At 42.9% G+C, this 26,033-nt stretch overlaps 2 protein-coding genes across 14 annotated transcripts; both read right to left on the bottom strand.

Moving 5' to 3' along the window:
- Nucleotides 1–786: 786 nt before the first annotated feature.
- On the bottom strand, nucleotides 787–16,427 carry aftpha (aftiphilin a). Of its 8 annotated transcripts, none has more exons than XM_034079156.2 (10): nucleotides 16,254–16,427; nucleotides 11,663–13,408; nucleotides 7,653–7,810; nucleotides 6,490–6,619; nucleotides 6,065–6,121; nucleotides 5,411–5,536; nucleotides 5,085–5,148; nucleotides 4,272–4,355; nucleotides 3,485–3,611; nucleotides 787–2,429 (listed from the first exon to the last, which is right to left on the bottom strand). In XM_034079156.2, exons 2-10 carry the CDS (start codon nucleotides 13,370–13,372, stop codon nucleotides 2,288–2,290), a joined length of 2,598 nt encoding a protein of 865 aa, XP_033935047.1. In that variant the 5' UTR covers nucleotides 13,373–13,408; nucleotides 16,254–16,427; the 3' UTR covers nucleotides 787–2,287. The 8 variants fall into 8 exon arrangements, with proteins under 8 accessions (XP_033935047.1, XP_033935048.1, XP_033935049.1 ...); XM_034079157.2 differs by having other exon boundaries at nucleotides 3,485–3,608; XM_034079158.2 differs by having other exon boundaries at nucleotides 5,085–5,145.
- A 1,168-nt stretch (nucleotides 16,428–17,595) lies between these two features.
- LOC117443213 (galectin-related protein-like) lies at nucleotides 17,596–25,805 on the bottom strand. 6 transcript variants are annotated; one of them, XM_034079170.2, is made up of 6 exons: nucleotides 25,671–25,805; nucleotides 23,468–23,608; nucleotides 21,349–21,432; nucleotides 20,824–20,912; nucleotides 19,289–19,472; nucleotides 17,596–18,416 (listed from the first exon to the last, which is right to left on the bottom strand). In XM_034079170.2, the coding sequence occupies exons 2-6, from the start codon at nucleotides 23,504–23,506 to the stop codon at nucleotides 18,273–18,275; spliced, it is 540 nt and encodes a 179-aa protein (XP_033935061.1). In that variant the 5' UTR covers nucleotides 23,507–23,608; nucleotides 25,671–25,805; the 3' UTR covers nucleotides 17,596–18,272. The 6 variants fall into 6 exon arrangements, with proteins under 6 accessions (XP_033935061.1, XP_033935065.1, XP_033935062.1 ...); XM_034079174.2 differs by having other exon boundaries at nucleotides 23,468–23,516; XM_034079171.2 differs by having other exon boundaries at nucleotides 25,676–25,805.
- Between the last annotated feature and the right edge of the window lie 228 nt (nucleotides 25,806–26,033).

Below are 26,033 nucleotides of genomic sequence, written 5' to 3'. Positions count from 1 at the left end.
TTAGAGGAGGCAGTGATATCATAAACCTGTTAATGTACGCATTCAAACACTTGTTCTGTTGCCAGCTGTGTTCACCTTGCAGGTGCAGCTCTGTGGCTTTGATCCTGATAAAGTGTTTAAGTCATGGATGTTTAAAGTTTAACTTCTTCATATTTGACTAATATTATAGTTCACTTTTCATTCAGGAAGTATGACGCTGCGCTGTCAGTGCGCTTCTCCATGTTTGTGATTGGTCGAATGCTCCAGATACCACCCCTTTCATGTGAACGCGCACCTGACTAGATAGGACACGGCTGGCTTGAGCGAACGAGTTGATAACCAGCGTCGTAGTACAGTTTAGCGAGAGCGCGTATGTTTTGGATTAAGTCAACCGGATAACTCAAACATATCCAGGATATGTTGAACTAGATTCGTAGTATACCCCCCAGGTTAGCCGTACAGCATAAGTTACCATGGAGATCTAGCCTGCTAAAAGAGAACCAGCTTCGTAGGACCGGAAACCCCGAGCTTTCCCTGAAGTTAGCCGGCTAAGCGAAAATCCTGCTTCGTAGTATACCCCCCAGCTCGAGTGCGCTAGAATTTGAAAGTACGCAGTAGTCTGCCCCTTCCTTCAGACTTCCTTACAGAGCCCCTCCTCCAACTCACACGAACGCACACATGACCAATGAGGGCATGAGGTAAGTTTGTGCACAGATGGAAGGCTGACAGGCAGGGAGGCCATCCAGCTACTTTAGCCGGCTCAGATGATTGGTCGTGCTTTTTACAGTACTAAGGCTTCCACAGATGAAATGTTTGTATGTATTTATTGTCAAAGCATTTAAGATATTCATTGCTATCGGGACGTTAAGAGCATTCCATGGAATATCACAAAGTGTTTCTGAAGTGAACACCCTACCCCCCCCCCCCACCTTTAACATTTTGGCCAGAATTGATACATATTTTCCTGCATGTCTGAGAACTCCTTAAATAAAGCAAGCCTTGGTTGATGAAAGTGTTCATGTGCGTCCGAAAGAAACAGAAGCGAGCGGAGAAGATAACTATTTTAATTTCTTGTGTACACTAAAAGTAAAATTTACACACTTATAGTCTCAAAGGAACCCGGGCATGCACGAAAACCGTTTGACAGGCTCTTCAAGTGATTCAGTCTTTTTCCATAGGAATTTTCCCGTAACATCTGACAGTCCATAGTTTAACTGTACACAGTCTAAAGCCACAGTGAACTATGATTACATCCATTTCATCTTTACAATGTGCAAAATCCTCCTGGGAGACGGGGCTGACAGTAGTATGAGCAAAACAACAACAAAACATGAGCGGCAACAACAAAAAGCACTTCATATTAGGAACAGAGAACAAAACCCGACACGAGGAAGCAGACATTGGTCCCTTAATTCCCTTCTGATTCGAGTCGACCTTCACTGGCGAGAAACCTTAAGTTAAAGTGGTTTTAACCCCAAAAAAAAACGTCTTGTTTTAACCCCCCCACCCCCAAAACAACAACAAATGAGGAACAGTGAGTGCGGACCCAAACAAGGAAGGAAACTTGTTTTATATCCAAAAGCTGGAATGTGTAGAAAAATTAAACGTGGAATAAAAATGAAAAGACACACCAGCGTTTAGTCGGCCCCCAAAGCAAAGATAAACAGTCGTCCTTCAGTTCTAGAAACGGGGAAAGACTGGAAAAAGTAAATGGGGTGTGAAATAATTTACGTTAAAAAGCTGTTCAATTACAAACAGAAAGAAAGACACAGAGCGGGTTAAAGAAACGTTAAAATCTACGGGTAAAAACTAAGGCCTTTAAACACAAGACGATCAGCTGGATTCTGCAGGCAGTGTGGTTTCAAGTCGATAAATATATATATATATATAGATTTTATATATATGTTTATAAATGTATTAATTTAAACATATATACCACTTCACTTTGATTCGGCCAGTGTCTCCTTCACAGACACTCAAAATCATCCAGAAATCATTCAGAATAAAAAAGAAAGGAAATTAAACATCGAATCCCTGATTATATACATGACGATTCTTCTAGAACACTTCTACACCTTCCTCTATAAATTAATTAATCTCCTATTCTGTGCAGGTCGTCGTCTGAGCGCTCCCCCCCCCGTTTCCTGTGATCATAAAAGAAAAGCGCAACTTAATAAAATAAAAAAGTATGAAAGGGAGGAACTGAGCCGCGGCAAAAGAAGAAGACAACGAGAACTGGTTAAAATGGGCCGAGTCAGGGGGCGGGGCTTAGGTGTCAGTTGATGATGTCAGTTGAGGAGGCGGGGCTTTAGTCTGTGGTTGCCTGGCAGCCGAGCGGCGTCAGCGTGGCGGGAAACATCAAAACTTTGGCCTGCATGAAGGAGAGGTCGGGCAGAAGGGAGATCACTTTGGACGCCTCGTCGCTCAGATTCTCCTCCTTCCTCGGCTTCCTGTCACACACACACACACACACTTGAATACACACCTGAACAGAAAGAGTGATGAAGGATACAACATATATAACAATAAAAACTGTTAGATTTAGCTGAAAAGCTAATGTTGGGCTATAAAGGAACTACAGCACGGTCACATGACTTCACACCACCACCGCTAAGCTAACGGCAGCTAATGTTGGGCTATAAAGGAACTACAGCACGGTCACATGACTTCACACCACCACCGCTAAGCTAACGGCAGCTAATGTTGGGCTATAAAGGAACTACAGCACGGTCACATGACTTCACGTCACCACCGCTAAGCTAACGGCAGCTAATGTTGGGCTATAAAGGAACTACAGCACGGTCATATGACTTCACACCACCACCGCTAAGCTAACGGCAGCTAATGTTGGGCTATAAAGGAACTACAGCACGGTCATATGACTTCATGTCACCACCGCTAAGCTAAAGGTGGCTAATGCTGAGCTATAAAGGAACTACAGCACGGTCACATGACTTCACGTCACCACCGCTAAGCTAACGGCAGCTAATGTTGGGCTATAAAGGAACTACAGCACGGTCATATGACTTCATGTCACCACCGCTAAGCTAAAGGTGGCTAATGCTGAGCTATAAAGGAACTACAGCACGGTCACATGACTTCACGTCACCACCGCTAAGCTAACGGCAGCTAATGTTTGGCTATAAAGGAACTACAGCACGGTCACATGACTTCACACCACCACCGCTAAGCTAACGGCAGCTAATGTTGGGCTATAAAGGAACTACAGCACGGTCACATGACTTCACGTCACCACCGCTAAGCTAACGGCAGCTAATGTTGGGCGTGATGACGTTAAGTCGTCTCATTTAGATAAATGTTAGCAGCTAACGTTTGTTTTTATTCACAGTGGGGAATTTACCGAGTACTTTGTAGTAGAATAAAACGGGAAAATCTCTCCCACGTGTATTGACCAGAGAACCTCTTTCCGGCCTCTAACCATAAACGCGTTGAGTCAGCTAAATGCAGGAAGCATCACATGACCCCTCCTCCTCCCCTCTCTGACCTGGTGGAGGTGCTGGTCTTCTCCATGGTGGACATCAGGCGGGCGAAGGCGTCGGCGACTCGACTCCCCGAGCCGCTCGAGTCCAGCTTCGCCGTCGTCAGCTCGTACAGCTCCGGGTCCACGCCTACTGGGAGGAGGAAGAGTCAAAGCAAAGGTTTTTCTTCTCATTCAAGGTTGTTTTCATTCGTAGTGTTTATGAAGCTTCACAGGAAGTGAGCAAAACTCTTACTGTAACGTTCAGTTAAAAAGGACAATTGACTTTTCTTTTCTTGCATTATTGTGTCACTATTTTATTTATTCCATGTGTGAAGTATTGCGTCTCTTTTTAAAGAAGCGGCAGGTGGCGCAAAGTGACACTCCTTCCCACTTTGAATAAAACTGTACGTCAAAAACATTAACATGTTTGTTTTCTATACTTTTTTTAAATGTTTTTTTGGTATACACATATTTCAAATACTGTGGTTTTTTATTGTTCCTATTTTTCGTACTTATTTTTGTCATCTCCTCTTTCTATGTTTATCGTTATGGAGATAACCCCTAACCCAAACACCAAGTATCATTTGTGGATGTGAAAAAGTACTTTTTACTCTTGATCTGACTCCACATGATAAACACTTATTATGAGAGTCATGAAACCTTCCGATTTACGCTAAATCTACCAGAGGCGAGCAGCAGAAAGCAGAGATGTGTGGTTAATATCAAGAGGAGGAGGAGGAGGAGGAGGAGGAGGAGGAGGAGGAGGAGGAGGAGGAGGAGGAGGAGGAGGAGGAGGGGATCAGCTGCTGACCTGGGATGGAGGGAGAGCTGCTGGAGCCTGAATCCTCCACAGGACCAAAGAAATCCAGATTTAACAGAGAAGAGCCTCCGCTGGCTGCACAGGGTTAATCGGACACACACACACACACACACACACACACACACACAGAGAAGAAACCAGAAACGTGCAGCAGTGTCAGAAGAGTAGAGTCAGCTCTATGTTAGACATGTCTTCATGCGGAGCGGCCATGTTGTTTTATCAAGAGGGTTAAAGGGAAAGATCCACCGTCACTCACTGCGGATAAATACTTAATTACGTCTGAAGCTCGAAAACCAAAACGTTTAAAGCAAGAGTTAAACATAAAGTATTAAAAGTGGGGTATCATCTTGAATCAAAACATTTTAAGTGATACCCAGCCTTACTTTAAAACCAGTCTGTAAAAGATTCAAGTTTAAATGTGATGCCGTATTTAGTTGTTCTTCAACATTAGAAAGTCTATTAGGAAACCCTTCCTCAGCAGCTCTCGGTGCGCGCGTGTGTCCCTCGGGTACCTGGCATGATTTTAATGACTGATCATTTGTTCAACTAAACTTTAAAGGCTTCAAAACCAGTGAAAAGGCCCAAAGGACGTCAGATCTCCTGCCGGTCTTCTCAGGTTCACCACTTGGTTCCCCAGCAGTGGTGGAATGTGTGTGGATCGTTTCCTAATGAAGAACGTTTTATGCTGAGTCAGGGTGTGAGAGAAGACCGTCAGTTAGAAAGGTTTGAGAAAGACAGACGAGAGCCAGAAGCGAGGAGTGGGGGGGGGGGGGGGGGGTCAGTGTGAGGGTCCGGGTCACCTACCATCCAGAGGGTTGGTAAGGCCACTGCTGCTCCAGTCAAACTGGACGGGGGGGAGCGCCTCCTGCTGGAGAGGAGAGAGCAGGTTATACATCAAGTGCTCCGTGGGCATCAACGCCTGAAATGGACATGAAACAAAAACTCACATGCAGAAAAAAGTTAACATTAACTCGGCTGCCATTTGATGCACACTTAACACACATCAATACATACACAGATGTTGGGTCTCTGCGTGAACAAAACAAGTCTAATGCAGCATTTTATACATCGGCCTGCAGACCCTCAGGTGTCAGTAAATCCAATATGCTATGAGTGTGTCTCCGTCTCACCGGGGCTGAGTCTGCGGGACACGAGGTTTTTGTCTCTGGAGCCAGAGGAGGGGTCTGGGCTATCGAGGTGATCATCTCCGCTGCAGAGACGGGCTTCACGGGCTCTTTGGTGGGTTCCAGCATCCCCTACACACACACACACACACTATCATTACTACAGGTCAGCTTTCGAAGGCTTGTTCATGTCTCCTGTGAATGTTTTAGAAAGTGAGACATGCGTGAAACAGTCTGAAATCAGAGGTGCAGCAACACCGTGCTGAGAGGCGACTGTCCTTCTGACTCATATAAATACTATTGGAAACACACCCAGCAGGAGTTTGATGTCCGTCTGTAAGGAATACAACTCGTCTCTAAACGTCCCTCCCTTTACTTGAGAAAAAGCCTCAAGGAAACATCAGATTGATTTTTTTTTTTTTTTTGGGTGTGTGTGTGTGTGTGTGTGTGTGTGTGTGTGTGTGTGTGTGTGTGTGTGTGTGTGTGTGTGTGTGTGTGTGTGTGTGTGTGTGTGTGTGTGTGTGTGTGTGTGTGTGTGTGTGTGTGTGTGTGTGTGTGTGTGTGTGTGTGTGTGTGTGTGTGTGTGTGTGTGTGTGTGTGTGTGTGTGTGTGTGTGTGCGCGAGAGAGAGAGAGAGAGAGAGAGAAGGCGCAGGACTCACCAGGCTGGCGGCGTACATGGGCACGATGACCGGCTGCTTCTTCTGTCCCGTGAACAGCTGCACAGTGAAGCAGCAGGTCAGAAACAACTCACACACACTCCTGCTGAGGAGTTCATGTAAACACAAAGTCTCTGAGGGGAGGTTTAGTTTCCTGCTGCAGAGCCCAATGGCTGCACGAAGAGCTCACTACAGGCTACAGGTCACTTTAAGGGTCATCAAATGTCTTCTAAAAATGAGCTTTAAGCAAAAGGGGACAACATGGCTCTTATTGCATCCTACATGCCACATTGATGACATTTCCTGCATGCCGCAGTGATTTTACATTTCTTTCCAGCTGAACTAATGAGGTGTTAGGCCACCGAGGGGCCACTGAGGGGCCACTGAGGGGCCACTGAGGGGCCACTGAGGGTCCAGCAGAGACTTACAATATTGCGGGTGTCGATGCCCAGGCAGCAGAGTAGTGCTTTGTTGCAGTAGGAGCCCCCCCACTGGTATCTGAGGCCGAACGACTCGTGGATGTCCTGAAGCTGCGACCACACGTCGCCTTGAACTGACCTGAAACACACACAGAGAGTCACACACACAGAGAGACAGAGAGTCACACACACACACACACACACACACAGAGAGAGACACACACACACACACACACACAGAGAGAGAGTAGGGCTGGCCCGAATACCATGTAGTAATCGGCAGCGAACCGCTTCAACACGTGTATTTCGGTTTATTCACGGCATTCATTTTGTTCTTCTACAGTATTGTTGTTTTATAGTTAGTTGTTAATGTAACCCAATTTGTGTTCTTTGAAATTGAAAAGGATATCGCATTGTGTTCGTTACTTTCGTTGCAGTTGTATACGTCTTAAGTGTAATTTGGCTTGGCTTCCTATTTATGGACATGCTTTTATTTTGAAGGAGAGTTAGCGCAGTTGACAGGAAGTTGTTGTTGCTATGGAAACAACGTGACGGAGATTTACGGAGAAAAGTAATATCTACATATAAAGATGGAGAAAGTAAACGATAACGTTTATGGTTAAGTGTTAGCACCCCCCGAACAAGCTCTTACGTTGATATTGGAGATTTCAATAAAAAACGAATATCTGAATATCGAAACCCGAATAGTACTCCAACAAACGAATATTCGGATATTCGGGTACAGCCCTAAGAGAGAGACAGAGAGTCACACAGCAGGGAGGGACGGGCTTTAAAAGACTAAGATACTTATTATTCATTCAGCAGAGAACACAAGCAGGAGGGAGGGAGATTGATGAAACAAGGTTTTCTGGTATTGTGTCAACATAAATGTATATTCAGGTGATGTCAGACTGTTGCTGGACTGCCACATGTGTGTGTCTCACTTTGTAAAGGGCAAGCAGGAGAGCAGAGGACATTTTGTTTAAAAAAAAATTGATTAAAGAAAATAATTTTGTAAGAAAAAAACATGTGGATTATAGAAATTACAGTTAATTCGATTAACGAAACGAATAGACGTGCAAAAAAACCGCTTTTTACAAAGTGACTATTCTCCAAGCTTTAGAGCACTTCCTGTTCCAGTGTATGTTTGAGGTCCCTCTGAGGAGGCTCACCGGCTGCAGGGCGACCTCTTCTCCTTCTCCTCGCCTCCTGGCTGATGGTTCTCCTCCGGCTCCAGAAGGTTCTTCAGAGACGTCACCTGGTCCTCCACCGGGGGGGCGGCCGCCTGAGGGAAGCTGCCCTGAAACAGCTTCTCCAGCCGGATGCACAGCTGCAGAGAGACAGCAGCCGGTTACAGACATCCTACGGAGCGCTTGTATCTGCTATCTGAGGACTTCAGGAAACCAGTAAGAGTTGAACAAAAAGCTTCTGTAAAGTTCCTCCTGGACTCAGAAGCTGCAGCTCAGAAGTGATGCCAGGAGTTCTTCCTTCCATCGTGCATCAAATCATGGGGCAAGCATGCAAAGGATAGCGTGATCTGTTCTGCTAATATCAGAAGCATTTCTTGAAGGAGAGCTGATCATTTAAAACTGCTTAATGGATCCTAGCAAGAGAAACTAAAAGCAAATACGTTCGATGTTTTGTCGCAAACGCTTACCTGCAACATCTGGCCACCTGACACAGATGTGCAAAAGACTACAAGCCGTTTTAAAGATAGACTGTGTTAGTGGTACAAATATATGTGTGGATGCGTTGACTTCTAATTGATCCCATCTGTGTACCTCCAGCACTTCTCAGCTTGTGTTCGTGGGAGGCAGCGCTGAGAGAAAACAAGTGGAAGCGCTTCACGGTACAGACGGCGTGGCGCGTGATGGTGCACTGATTTCCATGAAGGCTCTCGCTCACAGCCATTTCAAAGATAGTTTTTAAACGTTAATAAATGGACCAGAGAGTCTTTGACAAGTTTGCCACACTTAAATAAAAACAGGAATGATCAAATCTGTTCTCTCTCACTAAATGTGTCTCCACTCGTACAGTACACCAGGACAGGAGTGTTGGTGGATTTCTACCATCATGTCACGGGCCGTCCACACTACAGCTTTACGATACCACTGAACGATACCGATACTCAACCGATACATATCGTGATACTTTGAAAATGTATCATCGCACAATTACTCCCATGAAGCGCTTTACGATAGTTAACATGTCAAATGATTATTAAATTCAATTGTGGGACTTCTTGGACTGTTTAGTACTGAACAAACAATGAAAAATACATTAAAAATAAGAAAACCGATTATGGAATATCTTTTATAACACCCGCCATCAGGTGTGCCGCGTGAATAGCACACCTTGTCAGTGCAAACAGACCGTTATAATTAATGTTAAACCTGAGATTCGACTAGAGAACAAATACATAATAGAATAAAGGTCATGAGATGTCGGCATTGCACAAACAAACAAATCTCATCTTTAAAATCAACATTCTTCACTGGTGAGAGAAAACAAATCCCATCAGTTCATTTGTGGGACTTTTACCTTTCTAGTATTGAACAAACAAAAATACATAAAATATGAAGAAAAACGATTATGCAATCTAATTTATAACAATTTATACACCCGCCATCACGGGCCACGGACTCCCTTTTAAAATTAATTAAAAAATAATAAAAAAAATATATACTTTTTTTTTTTTTAAAGTATCGAAACCGGATCAGATTTCGGTACGGTATACCGGAGACACCAGTAACCGGTATTTCGGTAATACCGGTATGCATCCCTATGTCACACCAGTTTTTAAAAGTTACTGAACTCAAACCTTTGATGAATTATCTTAATAATCTTTCACCAAGTTAATGAAGACGGACACCTTTCAAATGCTTAGTGCTTTAGGACTTTGAAGGTGTTTACAACAAATAGTTTTCCCATCCCCACAGCAACATAGCGCTGCTCGAGTATGGCAAACATCATAACCTGGATTATTTGGGTGAATAGTTGATATCACGATTTTTAAAAACGATTATCCATTTACTTTGAAAACATCCATTTATTGGAGAAAGAAATGTGAACAGCATGTTTTTAACAGTCGATTACCCTGAACTTTAAATAGAATTCAACTGAAAAACCAAAAAAATAATTAATTTAAAAAAAATAATCGTTTTTTTCGATTACATTGTTTTCGTAATCGTTGCAAGCCATAATCGTAATTGCGATTAAAATACGATAATTGAGCAGCCCTACAGCAACATATGAATTGTAGGCTGCTGCGCCCTGTCCAATAATCTGGTTCTCCCTGTTTGCAGCTGGGAGTGCTCCTCACCACACCCAGCTGAGAAGATGGCTGTCACTGAAGAAAGTGACAGTTCACATGCACAACATATTACTGCTTTATTAGAATCAATACTCCATCCAAGCCGTTTGCACGTCTGGTCAAAATAACCTAATATCCTATTAACATGCAGCCGTGCATATCCAAAAAGCAGTTCAAGTCTTCACCAGAAGGGGGTGTGTTCCAGATATCTTCCCTATTTGAGGCAGCCACCTCCATTTCAATGGAGTAGATTGACAGAGCTGAAAGTAAACCGATGAGGCAAGTGTGTCGCAAAGTGCGCTAAAAAGAAATAGTGAGTGGCGCCTCAAATACATTTTTCTAATTTGTTAAGCGGATAAAGTTCCAAAACATTCCTGATTAAACTTTTGCATTTCGGAGGGGTCCCAACACTGGATGGGAGGAGGTGCTGCCGTACGGACATTTATTGTTTATTATTGACATTGTTGTGTTAGCCGACTGGTTTTCTATTTGTTTACTTTGTGTTTGTCTTCCGTCTGTGTGGGATTTAGTTTGCCCTGGTGTTAAGCAGTATTTACATTGTTACTCTGCCTATTGTTCTTTAAAGTGAAGATTTGTTTACCTACTGTTGATGCATGCTCCGATAGAATAACTGTATGCTGTTGGAAAAACCCAATAAACAATATTCATGATCAAAGCCTCTGCATATGGCCCATTCCCCCCCCCCTCACACTGAATCCAGAGCAGACACGTTAGCACTCGTGTTTCCTGCACGCTGCTAACGCTGGTTATTCTGGCTGCTCACGCTGCACGATGAAGAAGGGATCCAGCGTCACTGAGGCAAGCTGCAGACTTCAGGTTCACTACCAGTGTGTGTGATAATGCAGTTCACCTCAAACCTGAGCAGCTCCCATTTCCACACTCTGTATTAACAGTGTGTGTGTGTGTGTGTGTGTGTGTGTGTGTGTGTGTGTGTGTGTGTGTGTGTGTGTGGTGTGTGTGTGTGTGTGTGTGTGTGTGTGTGTGTGTGTGTGTGTGTGTGGTGTGTGTGTGTGTGTGGTGTGTGTGTGTGTGTGTGTGTGTGTGTGTGTGTGTGTGTGTGTGGTGTGTGTGTGTGTGTGTGTGTGTGTGTGTGTGTGTGTGTGTGTGTGTGTGTGTGTGTGTGTGTGTGTGTGTGTGTGTGTGTGTGAATACAAACCGTGGGTGCTGCTGTAAGGGTGCTGCTGACTCAGCTGGATATTGACAAACGATACACTGATTGAAATGTGATCCTTCCGGACGACTTCCTCTTTTTAGTTTGTGTACAGCAGAGACTTCAGTTAGATATTTGTGTCAATTATGGATTTCAAAGTATGTTTGGAATTTAAAAAACGTGTTTCTTTTTCATATCCATGTGTTCTCCTTTCCGCTGGATGGAGCTCCTCATCTCAGAACCGGGGACGTTATTACGGTGTGTTGAGAAAAACTAGCTCGATTAAATAATAACCAAAATCATTTGTATTGCTTATTTTTGAACTTTCGTATTAAAGAGTTATTTCTTGTAGTACTCAAAATGCATGTATGTCTGGTTTGATGTGTAATTGTTTAGATATCCGTCTCAAATATGTCTACCTCCGTTTTCATTGTTGTCGGTACCTCATTGTGATCAAGTAATGTCTGGGGACGCTGTTTCTAGAAGGACTTTGTGGCTTTCAGTGCAGATGTATAGCGTTATTAGAAACAGGAAACAAACCAAAGTCAAACTGCTGAAGTCTGGCCGGCTACTTTTGCAACTTATTAATGCCAATTCTCCTAATCGGCCATTGTTCTCTTGCTTTGCAGCTCGACACAAATTAAATCCTGATGAGGGCTAATGCATGAATAACTGCAGCATGTTCACTTCCTGCTTACCGCCTGTCTGTCTGTGCTGCTGGTTTCCTCGCTGACTGCAGGGACTTCACTTTCATGCCACTCCTCCTCCTCCATTCTGCTCTCTGCAGGAGGGGCGATGCTCGGCTCCTCGCTGAACGCCGCCCAGGACTCCTCCTCCTCCTGCTGCTGATCCCCGAAGGCGCTCCACCCTGCGTCCGCCTCCCCGTCTGCAGCCGAGCTGAAGTTACCAAAACTGTCGCTGACGGGGAAGTCTGCAAACTTGCCTCCATCCTCCTCCCCCACGGTTCCACTGGCGTGAAATTTGGGGGAGTTAAAGTCTCCAAAGTCGTCCTCCTCCTCCTCCTCCTCCACCACCTCCTCCACCTCCACCTCCACCTCCGCAGCTTCCTGAGCAGGACTCTCCGTCCGGCTCGGCTCCGGCTGCACGTCCAGCTGTTCAAAGTCTGCAAAGCCCTGACCGCTGAACGAGCCGGCGTCTCCAAAATCCCCGTAGTCCTCGTCGTCGTCGTCCTCCTCCGCCAGCTGGCTGTAGTCGGCGGGCGTGGCGGCGGTCTCCCCCTGGAGCGGCGGAGAGGGCAGCGAGCCCGTGGTGCTGATGTCCCCAAACTCCTCCAGAGCTTCTGTGGAGAGCGGCCGACCCAACGACGTCTCCGTCTCGTTCCCGGAGCCCTTCCCGTCAGACTGTCCCTCCTCAGCGTCCGGAGAGAGGTCGTCTTCACTGCCTCCGTCTCTGGAGTCGTCCCCGTCGGCTACATCCACCCCGTTCAGGGTGAGGGGTCTGTTAGTGCAAACTGCCTCTGAGGCCTCCTGTGCAAAAGCTACGTCTCTTTGTTCAGAGTCAGAGTGGGGGCCCCGGTCTGTGTTGCACGAGCCGTCCGGGGCCTCAGCGGGACCAGAGTCAGAGTGGGGGCCCCGGTCCGTGTTGCACGAGCCGTCCGGGGCCTCAGCGGGACCAGAGTCAGAGTGGGGGCCCCGGTCCGTGTTGCACCAGCCGTCCGGGGCCTCAGCGGGACCAGAGTCAGAGCCACACGTGTCGGGTCCAGTTCTGTCTGTGTCCCTGTCCTCCGATGTGTTGTCCTGCTCTACATCACAGTGCTCCTCGTGGCAGGCAGCCTCCGCCAGCGAGCTGCCTCCCGGGGGACCGTCCGAGTCCTCGCTAGCCGTCTGGCTGCCGTGTCCTTCAGCATTGGAAAAAGCAGCAAAGTCTGCAAAATCATCCTCGGCTGGGACGCTGCCCGTGTCCTCGGTTGACGTTGCTTTTTTACAAGAGTGGGCAGAATCCTGCGAGGAGGGGCTTCCCTGCACATCGAAGGCTGCAAACCCGTTTGTTAGCACTTCAGAGCCGCCGCCGTTACAACCAGCCGGCGCGCTGTCGCTCACGGAGAAATCCACGGGGCCCGAGAGGACCTTTTTAATCTCAGTCCTTTCTGAGGGGCCCAGGTGGCTCCCCGGCACAACGCCATTAGCCTTGGACAGCTCGCTGTGGGTGCCGTTAGAGGAGCTGTGGCTGAACGCCGTCAGCCCCCTGCTGTTCAGCAGCTCGGGGGGGGACGTGGTGCTAAAAGCTTCATTCTGGTTAAAAGTCGCCGGGGTTTCGAATTCTGTGAAGCTGATGCTGTGAGGGACGTTGGAGAAGGTGTCGAAGTCTCCAAACTCGTCCTCGTCCTCGGCGCCGTCCTCCATCGGGGGCGGGGAGGAGCTGTACAAGCGGATCACATCGGGCTCCATGATTCTCTGGCAGTCGACGAATCCTCCTGGCTACACCTGCAAGAGAGAACTTCAGTTTAGGCTCGTGGGCAGCTTTAGCCAACACTGCTCATTTCCAGCTGTTGTCCAGATGATGACAGACAGCTTTTTAAAATCACAACTCCAGCATTAGTTATAAAGAAAGGACGAAAGACAAGTAGATACAGGCGAGAGGATAAAAGAGATATCTTTACTACATACATGTCACATGACCGAGACGAGGGGTCCATGATCACAACATGCATCACAGAACAGGCCTCATCAGAATCAAAGCGTGTCACCGAGGAGACGAAACCCCGTCCACACGGGGAGTGAACTCGTCTGGAGCTCCGGGGGCGATTATCGGGATGTGTGGTTTGAGACGAAGCAGAAATTGAATTACGAACCACTTAAAGGGACGAATGGCGTCACGCCGACAGTAATGAAGCGGTAATGAGAGAGCTGCGATGTGTAAACAAACGGTGAGTTAGAGACTATAAAGTATTCACACACGTTCTCTATTCATTTGAGGTCTACTCTAATAAACTTGACTGGTTTTATATCTTTCATCAACCCTCTCTAGTCTGTTTTCGACTGCCAACAAAATATCAATGTCCTTGGAAACTTTGTGGGTCTGTAAAGTTCCAGGATGTGCTCCAAAAGTGTTACCTTTGTGTGCGTTTGATGTTAGTCCATTGTGTGCATTCGATTAGAATAAAAACAATCCACTGTTTACAATAAAAAATAATGTTGTCTTTTGAAATGTGTCTAATAAAAACAAGCTGAAGATCGTTTACCCGCAGGAACTATTTGGTGTAAATGCAAAATAAGAATAGTTCAGAAATAATGACATGTCTTCAGAAACATGGTAGTGTTTTGGACATTTAATTATGTATACATGAAGAGCGCATGTTTTCCAGTGGATCAATTAAATCCATGCCAGAAAATGAATCCGTAAATATCTTTTTGATAATTTAAAATCTTCTGTCAAACACAAACATCCCATTTTATAAAATATGAATTGTTGCTGCTTTTCTAAATGTCAATTTAATATTTTGAGGTTTTAGAAAATGTTAAAAGGTTGCTTTGGTCTCTAGGAATAGCAACCAACAACCATTTTCTAACCATTTGTAAAGGGAAATGTTAAAAAGAGTCATTTGAAATAGTCAAAAGGTACCGGTACTTTTTTCAAAGTACACATTTATTTCATAAAGATAGGAAATTACAATCCTGTGTGACCCAAAAGTATCTGATTTCACGGGAGTTTCTTCCTACTGACTTCTGAATGAAGGAGGAAACTGTTGGCATTCCCATACAGAGCCGAGAAGTGGGCGGCGTCTGAAATGTGCGCTGGCTTTGTTGGCCTTATCTCTTTGAATACCTGGCAGCAGGTACGTCTACACCCAGCCCCGGCAGCGCTGACTAGGAGTACAGATATGCAGGTCCAGAAACACAAGTTAGCTACAAAGGCTTTCGGGGAAAGAAAACACATAAATATGTTGCCCGCAGCTCCTTTGTTACCAAGGAAACTGATGTGCCTCCATCCCAATTTAAGCATGTAATTTGTCCTTCTGCTGTGCTGTACTCTCAGAAGACTGGGTTGAGTCACTGGGTCCAAAATAAGCCACAATGTAAGTGATAATGTTAGCAGTGGTGGAAAGAAACTAAGTATAGTAAGTTAAATACAACTTTAAAAAGTACTTTTACTGGCGTAACTCGTTTTCTGAAACCGTATACTTCACCTCGACGACATCTGAGAAACAAATCTACAATTGAATGCACTCTTACAAGTAACTTTTCAGATTCAGATTAAACATCTTAATCAACTAATACATTGAGATGTCGTATTAAAAAAGGTGAATACAGGTTGACATAGCACTCCATAAATGAATTCACATGATTATAATAGAGTAAAAAACACAATACTCTAATAGGCCAATTGCATGCTGGGTTTTGAGTGTATTTTCATGTTAAAAATGTTCATTTTAAATGCAGGAACAAAGTATTTCTACACAGTGTTATTGCTACTTGTACTTGAGTGAAATGTCGGAGCACTTGTTCCACCACTGCTGTTTGGTTAAAGCAGCTGTTTTAGACCAGCCCTTTAAACTAAAGTTAATATTTAGCAAACTCAATATGTTATCTATTGAGACGATCTGTCGCCGTCATTACAAGGTTTGCATCTTTTGACAATTGTTTATTTCAGAATCCACAAACTCAAAATCAACCACTTTAGGCAAGTTCTCGAGTTTGACACATTTTCCCCGACTTGTCTTAGGTTATAATTGAAACTAGATGAAGACGGCTCTAAGCTAAATCGGTTGGCATCTAGCTTAGCAGGCTAAAATGATAATGCTAACGTTTGCTCAGTATAAACCTGACAGCTCCGAGGAGTTATGTAGATTTAAAAACGACTAACGTAGGATCAACCTAACATGAAGCTAACAGCTATGTTAGCTTTAACTAGGAGGCATCTAATTAAACTACAAGGCCGAGACAGTTCGCAGAGATGGGGTGTAACGGGTGCTAACCTAGCTTAGCATGCTAATGTATGAGCGATGTTGCCAGTTAACGGCAGAGATGGGGTGTAACGGTTGCTAGCTTAGCTTAGCATGCTAATGAACGATAGCGATGTTAACGTGTCATTAGTTTGTCGCCCCTTTGCCGTGACGTTTATATGGATAAACAGGGTGATCACACACATATAAAGACTATATAAAAGCAACACCATGACATATGAGTAGATGAGAAGTCCAACACCTCGGATAACTACGCAGCGAGCGACAACAACAAGCATCTTCCCTGAGCTTTAGCTTTAGCTTCAGCCTCCTCATCCGGCTGGGTTTGACAGCAGGTGTCTTTAGAGAGAAACAGGTGAGCTCACCGTGAGATGTCCTCCGCTGATGTCCATGACTCAGGTAAGCCGGTGCCGTCCATAAGGTGTCAGATTTGGGCCACCTGAGGAGTGCAGGACGGCTGAAAGTGAAGCAGAAACTGAAGGTTGAGTCAGCCGGTGCCGCTGCTGCTGCTACCCTGCCTCAATATCACCCAGCATGCACCGCGGTGACAGGTTCTTTCAGCTGGCTCCTCCAAAACTTTCCATGTTTAACAGGTACTTCAGTTCAGACAGAAAATCACAGATTTCACAGAAAAACACTTTGGTCAAACAACGTGGACTAATATTGCACTGGATCACAGGTCGTTAACATTTAAGCTCCATGAAATATATATATGTTTAAGTCACAGTCTGCACAAGGCACCAACACGATGTCAAAGTCTTGTTGATTGGTTAAAGTTGAGCAGATGTTTTAAAACCAATTTTATTTTTTTATATTCAGAATATTTTAGTAAAATATCTGAAAATATTCCCAAAAATACAAAAATATCTGCTTAATTGCAATTAAAATATCAATAAGACATTGTCCAAAACATTATTAAAGCATCTGAAACAAATGGTTTAATATACAATAAAATCCTAACGTTTGCATACATTTATCCTGTTTTTTAATGATTCAGAATCAATATTTAAAGTTGTCATTTCTTTGTATTTGATGAAATGTTGGACTCCACTTTGTATTGATATTCTTACAAAAAACAAACTGGTTTTTCATGGATGTGAAACACACACAGTATATCTCATACAGATATTCATAAATTAAATATGGATGGCAGCAGGACATCCCACGGTGTGGTTTGAGGTAGACATCAGATCACAGAGGCCTCACATCTTCATGGTTTGTTTACTCAGAAAAATATAAAAACAGTCCTACCCAAAGCCTCAATGGCCTTTAGTTAACCCCATTATTTTCTGTTTATTTTCATGCTACACATATGTATTTTATGATATTTACGGTTGTAGTAGTATCTGTTATAGAAGGAGCTTAATTTCCAACATTGCACTGCTGTGGACAGGAGCAGCAGCAAAACATTTTATTTTATCCCTCTAAAATAAACAAACTGTATTAAGAATATTTCAGGGGGAACTGAAGCCGATATCTACTCTCTTTAAAGCCACTACACTATTTTCAGAAACACAGTAGTTTTACTTTGCGGAAAATGGAAGTGGCCGGTCTACCGCTTCCTCAATCCGTTATTAAATGTGTGTTATTGTGTGTGTTGAATATGCACTTATTTGTTCTGTCTTTGTATACATGTATGTATGTAGGTACGTGTATGTATGTGCATGTGTACATGTGGGTATACATATGAGTATATGGGTACAAGTATTACTGTTACTATTCTTTATTCCCTTATCTATACATTTTCTTTTAATATTATCTTCTATATTAGTTTAACCTATACAGGCATCTATCTTATTTATTTAGTTAGTTATTTATTTTACTAGCTAGGACCGGGAGGGAGGGAAAGGGGAAAAATAAATAAAAATATTGACTGTATAAATGTAAACTCATTGTGCCTGACTCAATAAAAAAAAAGTAAAAAAAAAAAGAATATGCACTTACCCGTAAAACAACGAACTGACACAATGAAAAAACCAAAATAGGATTGTCTAAACTCTGGAAACACATTTTTTAGTCTGGGTGTTTGCTTTCACACAGTCACACATGCCCGTTTTCAAACTCTTTCAGTAGATCAAAAACATATTTGTCACCAAAATTGAGGCTACTGTTTTCTGTATATTAAATATTCTGTACAAAAAAAGTCAGGAGTGAATGCAGAGTGTGTTCAGAGGAGGAGAAAACTGTAATCGTACGTCTCAAAACATGGAAGTTGCTGATCTCACACTTCCTGTCGGCCAGTCTGTGATTGTGAGGTCATAAAACACTTTCTTCTCCCCATATTCAACATTTTGTACAAAAAGGTCCAACAGTGAATACAGAACATGGCAGTTTGAGCTCAGAGTCTGTTTGAAATCTTCTCCAATGTTCAGCAGTGTTTTCCTTCAGGCCAGTTTCGTGATAGCGACGCTACCTTTGATCCACAACGTGTCAATGTCTCTGAGTGACGTCAACCTGTGCTGAAAGTCAAACAGCTTCTGTCCGTCCACAAGCGCACGAAAGCGACTGTGTTCACAGTGAATCTCAATCTGGGAGGAGACAGAAAGTGGAAGTCTGGTTAATGTTGGTGAAAGGGTCTATTGTTTCTGGCCGTTCTAAATGAATCTACGATGCGATAACACTTTATTGGTCAGATCAAGTCTGAAATGGGACTTGTGTAACATCAACACGGACAAATATCAAGACACAACACATGAGAAACAACAACAATATATATCCTTTATTTAACCAGATTAGTCATTGAGATTCAAATCTATTTTCCAAGAGCGACCTGGCCAAGAGGGCAGCATGAACAAAGTTACAACAGATAATACACAGACAATACAGGCAGAGGAACACAGCTGGAAAACACAAATGAAATGCCAGTCAATATGCGAAATAAAATAAACTATTAAAAAATCATTAAAAACTGGCAAAATGCAAAACGACTTCAGTTAAGGGATATACGAGCAGTCGCATCGACCAATGGTTTCGTGTTCTCTGTCCTTTAAGATGGACTTGACCCCCCCCAAGGTGATACAATCTGAGAGTCGTCCCAAGCAGAGGGGGCAGCATATTTAAAAGCTGTTTACCCAGTTCTTACTTTAGGAACCAGCATCTGAATACAATCTTGGGAGAGCAGGCCATATATACTTTCTCTCTAACACATATATGTGCAAATGTAAGAGGGAACCAGCACGTAATGCACAATGGTAATCGGTATCCAATGTCTTAAGGCACTGACATAGGCAACACACATGTAACATAACAGCACAATCAGTGAGAGAAAAGCTGGATTGACACAAAGGATGCTTCAGTCTGACTTTGAATCTGTTCCTGCAATTGACATCTGTCATTTTCCTTGTATTAAAAAAGTTAGCAGCTGCCACATGAAGAAGACTATGAGAGTAGTGTGTGGTACCTTGAAGGGCAGTCCTCTGATGAAGGGGAAGAAAGGCACGGCTCTCTCGGTTTCTCCCCAGGATCCGGACTCACAGGCTTGCCGCAGGATCTGTCGGTCCTTGAACCTCACACAGAGCTCCAGAGCCACGTCCACAGGAGGCTCGCCCCCCGTTCCCCGACCACACGTCAGGGCGAAGTAAAACCTAACGGAGGGACAAATACCAGCCATAAATCTGACACGGATCTGACTTCATAATTGATTCTAGGAAGGCCTAAACAAAATCAGAAGGGAGGATCTAAGATAGCTTAAACGAAAACATTAAAAAAAAATATAAAACAGCTATTGTCACTATATTATTTATTTGTATTTTGTTATTTTTATCTTTTTCACTAGAAATATCTGCCATCTACTTTGGGTACAAGCAGCACAATATTGTATTTGAGAGCAACAGAATAAGGAGAGCAAGACCCGTACAAAGTTAATGATATGTCCTTTAGAAAACGTCAGCGACATGTAGGCTCTGGTGTTTAGTTTGATTTGGACAAATAAGCATCATTAAAAGTTTGCTGATTCATCTTTTGGTTTTTCCTGTTTCAGTGAACCCACTGGATTGCTTGTAGAAAACCTAAAAATGTGATGATTCTGAGCAAAATCATGCCGCCCTTCTTTCCCCCGATGATTTATGAGAAGAATTACAGATATGTTTCTTAATAAACAGCGGAAATAAGGATTTCTTCAGGAAGTTAAATGTAAATGTTTCTCATGGGTTTGTAGTGTGCATTTCAGCCTGACGGTGGAACTAGAAGTAAGTCCAGGGGTGCGTCTCACTTCGGTTATTTTTCATTTCCTCGCTCCTCGGGCTCGGTCTCACCGGAAGTTGATTTGTCTGCGCCATCTTGAGTACCGTCCCAGTGGCCTTCTTTTTGCCGGATGACCGGGGATCGAGGAGTGATAACGGAGGAGCGATAATCGAGGAACCACCAGACCATCCTCCGGTGAAATCCTCAGATACTTGCCACGCCCCCTTACTGTGTATCGCTCACTGATTGGACGATGCAGCGCATGCACTGATCTGGCTGCTGTCAGGCGATCAGCTGTGCGGCGTCTTCACAAACGGACGTCGCTTCACGTGATGCTCCGGAGGAAACTACCCCCCCAGGGATTTTGGGCCCCATGAAAATATATCACATTGGTTACTTAAACATTGTTTTCTTAATGTTCTAAAATAGTTTGGGCCCCTGTCAGTCACGGGCCCTTAGAATCGTCCTAACTTTTCACCCCCTTACGGCGCCCCTGCCCATTGCTCTTAAAACTAATTTGCCTGCTTCTCGTGGTTTCCTTGCGTCTCTCCACGCTTCCCTGGTGGGAGGGACTAGTCGCAGGGAAACGACGCAAGTGAGGGACGCAAGGAATCCATTTAACCGAAGTGAGATGCACCTCAGGAGTTCTTCAAAATCATTCAGATCCATTCTCTGCATATCCACACTGTTAGCATTGATACTGAAGGAAGGAGATGGAGTAATAAATGCAAGATTAGATGAAATACTTTGTACCTGTCAGGACGAGAGTCTACGACCCCGACCATGACAACCTTCTTCCCCGGAGACATCCCTCCTGTGATGTGACCTCTGAAAGGAACTGCCTGCACACAAAACATTGACATCAAACAAAGGAAAATACTATCAAGGTGACTTTGTATTATATAAAGACAAAAATGTAAGTGTTACAAAGAAAATGGGAACATGACATATAAAATTGATGCACTGAATTCAAATACATGTATTTACCGAAACATTTTATTTTTATTTAACATCCTTTATTTGAGGATATATGAGATACAGTTTTACAGGCTACAGTTTAATGCAAATCAATGTTTATATTTTATATAATGTCAATTTCTGGATTGTCTTTTTGATTTTCTTACTCTCACTGTTAAAATAAACCTACCATTCAAATTATAGACTTTTAATTTATTTGTAAGTGGGCAAACTTGCCAAATCTGCCAAATCTTTAAAATAAAGTTAAAATTTGAATCTTAACATTATTAAATTAAAGTTATAATTTGGAGAAACAGTTACCAGACTTCTCTCGGCTTCTTTTTCAGGAGGACGAACACTCGGTTTATTTTCATCAGGTGGACTTCTCTGTGGAACGACCCATTGCTGAAAAGTGAAAAAAAGATTAATAATAGCTATCTGTTTTGCATTTCCAGATATAAATGGAAATATTTGGATTGTTTGAAAACATGTGCAACTTAACAATTAAATAAAATACAAATATAGAAAAATAATCTGAATACATATTTTGACAGTTTTCTGTATTTGACAGTTTTCTGTATTTTCTTTATTTTAGTATTTAAAAGGTTAAAGGTCCCATGTCATGCTTTTCCGGTTATTACCCATCCCTTTGTGTGTTATGAAGGTTTGTCTGCATGTAAACGGTCTGCAGAGTCACAAACCCTCAAAGTACACCCTGTAGCGAGTAAAAGTCTAACACAGAAAAGACCTGTCTGTGCTGCCCCAGAACGCCTCGTTGGACATTTCTCTTTCTCCATTGTTTACTTCTTGGGTATAGTGACGTATTTCGGGTATTGTGACGTAACGTTACATCCGCGGAGCCGTTGTTTGGACCAATCCGCGGACTTCCTCACACACACACACTCGGCGGGACGTTGCGAGGCTCGCTTCTGCGAGTTTCGCTGTGTTTCGCTGTCTCGCAGACGGCCACTGGGCTCATATGGAGGGGCGTGGGGGCAGGAGCTCCAACAAGCCGTGTAGGATATAGTGAATACACATACTATACAGAGATGCTGTATGAGAAACCAATGTGAGTTTGGAAAATTGCACAATATACATTTATTTTAGTAGACCTCAACAATAGAATTATGATCAGTAGAAATGGCCATGACATGGGACCTTTAATAGTCTTAAAGTGGACCAATTATGCTATATTGGAAAAATATATTGTAGGGCCAATTTTACCTATACAAAACATGTTTAAAATACCAAACAGATCACCCATTGGAGCCATGCCTCATACTGCTCATACCTCTCTTTTGCAGCCCTGCTCAAATGCTTTTTCTCTTGCAGGTTTATCACAAGGTGAGTTCCTTTTTTTATGTCCTGCTTTTTAAAACACACTCTCCAGTACAGGTTAGCTCCGAGTGTTAGCGAGGCTTGCTAATGTAAACAAAGACGAGATTACGTCCAAAACACGGCATTGTTTCTGATAGCAACTCTCTGTGGGTCCGCCCCCAATTTGACATATCGGCAGCAAATCTGGATCAGCTCCGTTGTACCCTTGTTTTTAAAAGATGTGGGTACGGAGGAAAAGAGAGGGGGTTTTATTTTCTGACGCTGCGTGAGTTCCCTGACACACCGGGACACATATTTATGTATAGAAAACATAAAAAAGTGCATTTTGCATGATAGGTCCCCTTTAATATATTCTCAAAACAGTTGAATTAACCTTGTGGTACATTTTAATCTGTTTATGTTATGTTTACCACACATAATCCGTAACCCCAATATCAAATAAAACAAACTGGTGAATGTATGAAACATTTACAAACGATTTACATTTTTTTATAAATACATTACGTGTATGCTTATTTGTGCAAATATTATTCCTAATGTGTAAACTATTTTTCACAAGAAGGAAAAAACGTAATGAAATGATTAGCAACTCAAACTCAATTAACTGCGTGCCATCACATTCACATGTCCTGTGAGTGACCATCACGTGCTGCGGCAAATCCCCAAAAGTTCAGAGGGTTCCTTCAAAACAAACTTTTCACTGTAACTCGAGGTGTCAAAAATAATAAATAAACTAGCACCAAGAAAACATACTTTATTTCGAACCAATTGACCACAGTTTAATTTATTTGATTCTTGTATCATTACTTCATAGATATATTTAAAAAAGCTGACAGATAAGTATGCCAACAGAGCTTTTATTTTGTTAACAATGACCGGACGTTGCAGTTTCTCTTCTGGCATGCATGACGCAGTTTCAATGACAACAGATTATTTTTAAAAGTTAGTAAACTAGTTTAATAATCACCTCAGAAATACAACTGTAATCCCAACAGTGAATCTGACATATAAAACACTCTCCCCCTGGTTCCTCTCATCTTTGTTACGTTACATAATCTCTCAGCTGCTTCCTGTTTCTCAGGTGTGTTTGAATTAAACTCACCTTTCTGCCCGGCTCTGTCACTCTCCGTGTGTCCGCCATCTTTGTTTATCTGAGGAAAACAAACAGCAGAGGGGAAAAAAGGAGCTGCAGATCCAGTTAGACTGCATTCCTCCGTCCACTCCGACGGAAAAAAGCTCCAACCTGCCTCATCACACACGCACACACACACACACACGCACGCACGCACGCGCACACACACACACACACACACACAGCTCTGTTAATCAGCTGCCCTCTGCATGCCTTTCTCTAGGTCAATAACAAGAGAGCTCATTGTGAGACCGTGACTGCAGGCAAAACCAAAAAATATGAAAGCGTTTGTTCTCAGTAGGCCTAGAGCAAAAGTGTTTTAACACCTTTGATCTTTAAATAACTTCAAATTTAACTCACACTATATGCTGGTACTCGACTTTTATTTGACTTTTTAATTTAATTCTTATGTTTACACGTCTTATTTGATCTTTTATTGAACATTATACGGTGGCCCTGAAGTGCAAGACACCACAGCTCTGTCCAATCACAAACAAGAAGTGTTCTCCCTAAAGGAATACCCTTTCCGTCCGGAAAGGGTATTCCTTTAGGGAGAACACTTCTTGTTTGTGATTGGACAGAGCCAGAGAAGCACTGCTGTGATTGGTTGTTTTTGCTGCCAGTCAAGAAATGACGCTTCGTGATTGGTCAACACCCGACAGCGAAATATGTCCCTACCATGGTCCCAATGTATGGTCCCAACACATCAGCCGTTAGCACACACTCAGATCTCACAGCTCCTCATATCTGTTCAGAAACTGGACAAAAGTTAAACATGAACAAACCACAGACTGTCTATGTCATGTCACGGCGTTTTGTGAAATGCTGTGGCGTTTTGTGAAATGCTGTGGCGTTTTGTGAAATGCTGTGGCGTTTTGTGAAATGCTGTGGCGTTTTGTGAAATGCTGTTGTGTTTTGTGAAATGCTGTTGTGTTTTGTGAAATGCTGTGGTGTCTTGCACTTCAGGGCCACTGTATTTTGACTTTAATTATTATGTTTATTTGATCTTTAACTGTACATTCTGACTTCTTTGTTATACATATTATTTATATTTTAATTTAATTCATTTTATAATGGAACAACTGTCACAAAAAAACTATTTCCCCTGTGTTCATTAAAGTATTTGTGATTTTGATTTAAAGGTATGTAATTTTGGAGAAACCGGCTCGAGTGCACTAGAATTTGAAAATACAGAACCGGAAAAAATCTGCCACTTCCTCACAGAGCCCCTCCTCCAACACACACAAACGCGCACATGACCAATGAGGGCATGAGATAAGTTTGTGCACAGATGGACCCTAATGGCCCTAATGACCAGTCGCCACTGACTGTACCAGTGGTGGGGATTTTTTTGTCACTGACACACCTTCAACATCCTAGGTTTCACATGCTCATGATGTATTCTAAAAATGACAAACAAGTATTTGGTTTGTATAAAAGCAAACAGACAGTGTATTTATTCACCTATATGTCTGATAATAGAGAGCAGAGTTCACACAGCTGTTTACTGGTATGGATAACTTTGGTAAAACTTCACAGTTGGTTTGGGTGTTTTCATGTGCTTTGTTTGTTTGCAATAATATTACATACAGACTATCACCAGTACTTTGAAGCAGTGGAAGGTTGTAACTAGATATGTTACATTTGGTATTGTACTTTACTACACATTGAAGGTACTTATACACTACTTGAGTATCCATTTTATGCAACCGTATATTTGACTACATTTCAGAAGCAAATACAACCACATTTTCTGACAGCGCAAATAAGTGTGCAGATGTGTTTGCACACTTATGTGTTTCTTCATTTGTTCAGAACATTCTCCCACTCGTTTAGCTAAATAAACTATTTAAAAAGCCTCTTGGATCTGTTGGAAAATGCATCGTCACAAAACTGAGAAGCTTACATATGAGGACCTTACAGAATATGATGCATTGCTGTTGAGTAAACTACATTTAGCCGATACATACTTTTACTTCAGATTGTAAACGAAGGACTTTCAAGAGGAATCATTTTAAGTTGGTTGTACTTCCTTAAGTATTTTCTTGTTTTAAATAACGTTAGGTAAGCTTCTTTAATTTTACCAATTGTAGGTCTCACGTTAGAGGTTGACTATAACTTCATTTAAGAATGCTCAGAAATCCAGAGAAGTATAGTGTCCAAAAAGACTCACCTTACCAGTCTGCAGCAGAGGTACGGAGCTTTCTCTTCAACTTCTCTATTTTAAGTACAGATTTTCCCTGTTTTTCTAATTTCATTTACAAAAACTTGTCTGGTAGCAAGTTTCCTTTTCATTTCCCGTGGAGAGAGTAAGAGAATGGGAGGAAGCACGAGGTCAGAGGAAAGGGCCGAGCCGGAGGAAGAGGAAACAACAGAGGCCACATGCTTCCAAAGAAAAATATGAATCGCTAATTTAAAATATTTAGCCAAAATGTAATAATTTCTCTGACTGTATTTACCGGCCGCCACTGCTCAAGTTACAACAGCTCATAAACAAATGTCTAATTGATCTTAAAGGTCCCATGTCATGGCCATT

The sequence above is a fragment of the Pseudochaenichthys georgianus genome, unplaced genomic scaffold (genome assembly GCF_902827115.2).
Source record: "Pseudochaenichthys georgianus unplaced genomic scaffold, fPseGeo1.2 scaffold_554_arrow_ctg1, whole genome shotgun sequence".
Lineage (NCBI taxonomy): Eukaryota > Metazoa > Chordata > Actinopteri > Perciformes > Channichthyidae > Pseudochaenichthys > Pseudochaenichthys georgianus.
Note: the sequence above shows the minus strand (reverse complement) of the source record. Positions and strands in the feature narration are given on the sequence as shown.

Coding starts and splice junctions, on each gene's coding strand:
- aftpha (XM_034079156.2), bottom strand. CDS start 13,372: ATGGAGCCCGATGTGATCCGCTTGTACAGCTCCTCCCCGCCCCCGATG. Junction 5,149..5,410: donor GTCCCGCAGACTCAGCCCCG/GTGAGACGGAGA, acceptor TCTCCTCTCCAG/CAGGAGGCGCTCCCCCCCGT. Junction 3,612..4,271: donor CAGCTCTCCCTCCATCCCAG/GTCAGCAGCTGA, acceptor TCCTCCTCCCAG/TAGGCGTGGACCCGGAGCTG.
- LOC117443213 (XM_034079170.2), bottom strand. CDS start 23,506: ATGGCGGACACACGGAGAGTGACAGAGCCGGGCAGAAAG. Junction 19,473..20,823: donor GTAGACTCTCGTCCTGACAG/GTACAAAGTATT, acceptor TCCCTCCGTTAG/GTTTTACTTCGCCCTGACGT. Junction 18,417..19,288: donor TCAGAGGACTGCCCTTCAAG/GTACCACACACT, acceptor GTCTCCTCCCAG/ATTGAGATTCACTGTGAACA.